The 6,426-nt window shown below is 45.0% G+C and overlaps 1 protein-coding gene across 1 annotated transcript; it reads left to right on the forward strand.

The window, feature by feature from the left end:
* Window positions 1–4,188: 4,188 nt before the first annotated feature.
* On the forward strand, window positions 4,189–5,810 carry LOC144482112 (putative G-protein coupled receptor 139). The gene is made up of 2 exons (XM_078201346.1): window positions 4,189–4,234; window positions 4,891–5,810. Exons 1-2 carry the CDS (start codon window positions 4,189–4,191, stop codon window positions 5,808–5,810), a joined length of 966 nt encoding a protein of 321 aa, XP_078057472.1.
* Window positions 5,811–6,426: the final 616 nt, after the last annotated feature.

Consider the following 6,426-nt stretch of genomic DNA (forward strand, 5'->3'; position numbering starts at 1 on the left):
TGGGTTCTGGAGTAACAATGGTCTGAAAGGTTGAGATGTTTTTCATAAATAGGAGTCTGCCATAAATGCCCTTGCTATCCAGGTGTTCCAGCGTGGGGAGCAGGCCCTGGGGATGGCTTCTATTTGGGCATTTTGTGGCGATAGACGACCTGTAGTGGATAGTGGCATAAACTATAGGAATAGCAGGGTTATATTGGAGATGCCCATTCTTTGGTTAGGTCACAAATGGAGTACATGTGTCGTTCGGTTTGCTTCACTACCAGAAGGATTTGAACGCACCGGAGAGGGTGTTCATGATATTTGCAAGCATGTATTCGGGATGGAGAATTTGGGGAATGAAGAGTGGTTGAATAGGCTCATTGTGTTTTATTTAGAGTAGGGAAGGCTGAGGGTAACCTTATTGAACTGCACAAGATTATGAGCGTTGTAGATAAGATGGGTATGAAGCTGCTTTCCCCTCAGCTGAAATGTCCGTAACGAAGGGACGTCATTTCAAAGTGTAGAGCAGGAGGTTTAGAGGTGATTTGAAGAAATATGTTACAACCCAGAGGGTCTCGATTGCACTTCCTGGGAGAGTCACAGAGGTGGGCAAACCCACAACAGCTAATGAGTGTTAAAATGAGCACTTGACATGGCATAACACTCAAGGCTTTGGGCCGAGTGCTGGAATGTGACATTAGTGCAGATTTAGTGTAGTCCTGTCGATGCAGACTCGATGGTCCTCACGGCCTCTCCTGTAAAGGATAACACAATGCCTAATACTTCTCAACGTGTAACTCTAATTTCCAATGCTGATGTATTTACATTCCCTGCAATCTGAAAACTTCAAACTTATACAAAGCTATCACCATGCACCAGAATATTAGTGTAACCAACAGTAACCCAAACGATCCCATGAAAATAAAACAAAACAGTCAATCTTGTCTCCGCTCTTTTTTTGTTGCAAGACCAATGTATGAACCACGATGCAATCGACATTTACTCACGTCTTTTTTTTTACATTGGCAGCAATTATTTTAACTTGTACTTAATCATGTAATTTTTAGGAAGACACGAACATTGGAAAGTTATATGGAAGCAAGTGTCATGTAAGCAGATAATAGGTTAGCAGCGAATATTATCAGGTTCTTCACAGCCTGGCTCCTTCCCATATCTCTGCATTTTTAAATCTTCAAATGTTTTAACAATTCAAAATTAGAATCGACCAACGGAACTGATTCCAGGAACCGATCGGAAATTGCATTCCAAATCCGCCATTACAGCCACTGCCAACATTTACTCTTCATTTAATTTAAATACTTGAAAATTTTACACTCTGTATCAAATTCTCAACTAATCTCTACTGCTCAAAGCAGCAAAGCCCCAGATACTGAATTGTCCTCACCTAAACTACCATCTGACATGTCCGTACCGAGGTGATTATACCCCTTTTGTGCATCGAACATGATATACAATTTGCATTCAAACTAAAGAATGGAAATCGTGCTTGGCAAATCTAGGAGACATTTTGGAGGATTTAACTTATGGACTTCATTAACAGGAGCCAGCGGATGTCATTTGTTTTGACTTATAGAAGGCTTTCGTCGAAGTGCCACACACGAGATCAGCAAGTTAAGTTGAAGCACATGCGATTGAGGGAAGAGCATTGAGAAGGGTCGGAACTCGATGGCAGACCGGAAAAAAGAGAATAGGAATAAACAGATCGTATTCCGAGATGACACAAACCTGGGTGGGGCGAAGCGGGCGGGGTGGGGTGGGAGTGGTGGTGGTGGTGGGGGGGGGGGGGGCGGGGAGAGGTGGAGGAGGGATCAGTCTGTGTTGTTGTGGCCTATTAGTGGAGAACTATGTGAAATTTGAGGGCTGAAACGTGCATCACCAGTACTTCCGGTGACCAACATAGAAAGAACAGTACAGCACAGGAAACAGGCCAATCGGCCCTCCAAGCCTGTGCCGCTCCTTGGTCCAACTAGACCAATCGTTTGTATCCCTCCATTTCCAGCCTGCTCATGTGACTATCCAGGTAAGTCTTAAACGATGTCAGCGTGCCTGCCTCCACCACCCTACTTGGCAGCGCATTCCAGGCCCCCACCACACTCTGTGTAAAAAACGTCCCTCTGATGTCTGAGTTATACTTCGCCCCTCTCACCTTGAGCCCGTGACCCCTCGTGATCGTCACCTCCTACCTGGGAAAAAGCTTCCCACTGTTCACCCTATCTATACCCTTCATAATCTTGTACACCTCTATTAGATCTCCCCTCATTCTCCGTCTTTCCAAGGAGAACAACCCCAGTCTTCCCAATCTCTCCTCATAGCTAAGACCCTCCATACCAGGCAACATCCTGGTAAACCTTCTCTGCACTCTCTCCAATGCCTCCACGTCCTTCTGGTAGTGCGGCGATCAGAACTGGACGCAGTACTCCAAATGTGGCCTAACCAGCGTTCTATACAGCTGCATCATCAGACTCCAGCTTTTATACTCTATGCTCCGTCCTATAAAGGCAAGCATACCATATGCCTTCTTCACCACCTTCTCCACCTGTGTTGCCACCTTCAAGGATTTGTGGACTTGCACACCTAGGTCCCTCTGTGTTACTATACTCCTGATGACTCTGCCATTTATTGTATAACTCCTCCCTACATTATTTCTTCCAAAATGCATCACTTCGCATTCATCCGGATTAAACTCCATTTGCCACCTCTCCACCCAATTTTCCAGCCTATCTATATCCTGCTGTATTGCCCGACAATGCTCTTCGCTATCCGCAATTCCAGCCATCTTCGTGTCATCCGCAAACTTGCTGATTACACCAGTTACACCTTCTTCCAAATCATTTATATATATCACAAATAGCAGAGGTCCCAGTACAGAGCCCTACGGAACACCACTGGTCACAGACCTCCAGCCGGAAAAAGACCCTTCGACCACTACCCTCTGTCTCCTATGGCCAAGCCAGTTCTCCACACATCCAGCCACTTCTCCTTGTATCCCATGAGCCTTAACCTTCTTAACCAACCTGCCATGGAGGGACTTTGTCAAATGCCTTACTGAAATCCATATAGACGACATCCACGGCCCTTCCTTCATCAACCGTTTTTGTTACTTCCTCAACATCTGGAAATTGCAGTGCTCTTAATTCCACGCTATTTGCTGCATTGGGATTTGTCAGACGGGAAATTGGAATGGATGAGAAGATGAACACACGTTTTGCATTGCTGAATGAGAGCATGCCGTCGTGGCTTCAAAGGCTGCTCTGGCCACATCTTTGATCAAGCAGCAGGACTTACCAATCGGCAGGACATATTGTGGGGTTACTCTTAATCCAAGATTACCTCCAGAAAGGGCACACAATGTGACTGCCATTTTGGCTGCATAAAGTCGCCAGCAGCATGGCAACTTCTGTAATCCGTGCACGACTTAGATTCCTGGCAATCAGACTCGGTTCCGGCATGCTCACTACAGCGGTGTCATAGCAGCATCATACCAAGAGTTCTCCACTCACTTCCTACACCACACTCCACCTCCAACAGGCAGTCCCCACCAAACCGCAACTCCTGTTCGGCCGCAGCATCTCGGGTTCCACACATCTCATCACAAGCCTTCTGCACCCTCCACCTCAGGCTTCTCAGCCACAGACTCCTGTGCTACGTTTCCAACCACAATATTCACCTCTCTCTGTCACTTGCTGCCACAGCTGTAGCAGTCATCCAGGACTCACTGAACACCGAATCGTTCACTGTTCATTTGACACAACCATGCAACCCCGCTTCCCCCTCCCAATACACAGACACGCTGTGCGATGCACCTCTGGGTATATTACGAGTACTCACATATGCACGTTGGACCCTTACTTTTAAACTGCAACTGAATCATAGACCCCCTTCAAAGTTGCACAGATGGCTCGTCACCTCCCCGACACAAAATAGCTGCGGTCCCCCTGGATCAAAGGCTCTCTCTCTCTCCGACCGATTCACCCCAGGAAATCAAACGCCACCTCATGTGTATACCAGTGCTCCGTCGCACACTCCTGTCTCAGCTTTAGTCATTCTTCAACCTGCCTCATAGAGAATCTCTAAAGAAAATTCTGCCTCCATCGACAACTTCGCAATCGACCAACAAACCCGTACCCACTGCTTCTCAGCGCTGTCGCTATTGCCAGTTTGCATGGTGTACAGGTGGAGAGTTGGGATATGAAGCCTCGAGGGAACGAGACAAAAAAGAAATCCTGTATTGGGGGTATGAGGCCATTGGATGTGTCACGTTGGGCGGGCCAGATGCGGTAAATTGGTAAAGAATCCGTCTGAGGAGTGTTGAGGAAATATCAGAGGTCAATGATTTTAATTAAAAATGAATGAAATTGCATATTGCAGAGAATCAGGAAACAAATTACCTGAACTTGGCATGATGCACACATTCAAGGGATCTACGTTCAGCTCAAAACATTAAATGGGGATGTAGCCTCGCCTATCACGTTCCAAATAGAACCTTTGAGCAACGGGTGGAGGAAGATACTGCTGTAACCAAGGGAGCAGTGTGATTCGCTTCATGATATGTTCACTGGCTAATGGTGGTAGATCAAGGCACAAGAATTCAGCAATTGGGACTCGAGATCCGGGAGGGAACGAATTTAAGAGAAGGAAGGGAGAAGACAAGGAAGGAACAGAATGGACGATAAAAGTTAACAATTCAACAATTTCAGGACCTTCTGCTTTGCCACTCACTCCCTTCTGCATTCTGCCACTTAACTGACTTTGTAGTTTCTTCAAATTAAAAGCCCTTCAATATGTTTCTGGATTAGGTAATATATTTGACGACAGTGGATAAGTCGTCACTAAAACTAATGTTCTTCCCATCCTGACGTATAATTTCCCTTTTTTTTCTGTCTCCTGCAGCGAACTTAGCTACGATTGCGATCTTAGCCTTTCGAAAATGTGGTCTCTCCAAATCTGTCACACGCTACCTGCTGGCCATGGCAACAGCAGATCTACTCCTTATTATTATCGATTTGATATTAAGACACATTCCAATTGTTTACTGGGAACATTTTTACTTTCTGTGGTCCATGCGTGTGTGTAATATCCATGCAGTTCTCCTGTATGCATCAACTGACTGTTCTGTTTGGTTTACTGTGACTTTCACCTTTGATCGTTGTGTTGCTATTTGTTGCCAGAAGCTGAAAAATCAATATTGTACAGAGAAAATGGCTGCTGGGGTTCTGGCAACTGTTGTTGTGCTGAGCTGTTTCAAGAACATCTTCTGGTATTTTATGTTGTCCGACGAATACTTTATGAGGAACAAACCATGGTTCTGTTTGGTAACATTCAGTGTTCAGACGTCTCCAGTTTGGATAATTGTCGAGTTTCTGCATCACATTCTAACCCCATGCTTACCATTTGTCCTGATTTTCTTGATCAATGTTGTCACCATCAGGCACATTATAGTGAATAGCAGAGCCCGTAGAAGACTTCGAGCTGCAAACACCGGGGATAGTTCCAAAGACCCAGAGATAGATAGTCGACGGAAATCTATAATCTTACTGTTTGTTATCTCTTTGAATTTCATTGTGTTGTGGGCTGCTATAATGGTGTTTTCTGTATGCAGGCGGATGTATTATCTAATGGATAATTATGTACTGATAAGTGATGTTGTGCAGGAAATGGGCTTCATGTTGCAGCTGCTGGGTTGCTGCACAAACACTTGCATCTATGCTGTGACCCAGACTATGTTCAGAGAACAATTGAAAATTGTGCTCAAATATCCGTTTATTTCTGTTGTTCAATGCATTCAAAGTTATAAAGAACTGAATCACTGATCAATCGATAATTTTGTCATCATATGTTTTTTTTCTAACGGGGTCACAAGCTACCACAATCGCGACAGAGCAGGAAGTGAGCTGCCCACATGCTAAACAAAATGTGGACCGGTCTGTCACTGCAACAACAGACTGCTGTGTATTTCCCACTCTGAAGAAAGGGAGAATGGCAGACACTGCAACTATCATTAGAGAATGAGAAATTGTTGCAATGCAGAGAGACAAGGTGCCCGCTTTGCTATGGTAATAACACTGACACGGTATGTATGCGTATAATGGTAATGGAGGGCAAGACTTCTCGCTATGTTGACAATCAGGACGTTCTCTGTCGCTATGATGGCAGAGGGACGGCTGGACATTCTCAATATAGTAGCAAGGCAGGCAGGGTCTTCTTTCTATAGAGGCAGAGCTAGTCCATCATGTTTTTAGCTGAACGCACCAGGACCAATTCCCAATAATTCAACAGCTCCATTTATCGCCTGCACTCACAAATTAGAAAGTAGATGAGGAAGAAATATTATCCATTGGTCCACGTTCCATTGCTCGCCATTACAGTGAATTACGGAGTTGGAAATTCATTTCAAGTGTACTTTAGAATGGCCTACTGGTATTACTC

This window comes from Mustelus asterias (genome assembly GCF_964213995.1).
Source record: "Mustelus asterias chromosome 26 unlocalized genomic scaffold, sMusAst1.hap1.1 SUPER_26_unloc_18, whole genome shotgun sequence".
In the NCBI taxonomy this organism is placed as follows: Eukaryota; Metazoa; Chordata; class Chondrichthyes; order Carcharhiniformes; family Triakidae; genus Mustelus; species Mustelus asterias.

Excerpts from the sequence above, each read along its gene's own strand:
- LOC144482112 (XM_078201346.1), top strand. The coding sequence starts at position 4,189 with ATGAAGCCTCGAGGGAACGAGACAAAAAAGAAATCCTGTATTGGGG. Across the intron at positions 4,235-4,890 it reads AAAGAAATCCTGTATTGGGG|CGAACTTAGCTACGATTGCG; the intron begins GTATGAGGCCAT and ends TGTCTCCTGCAG.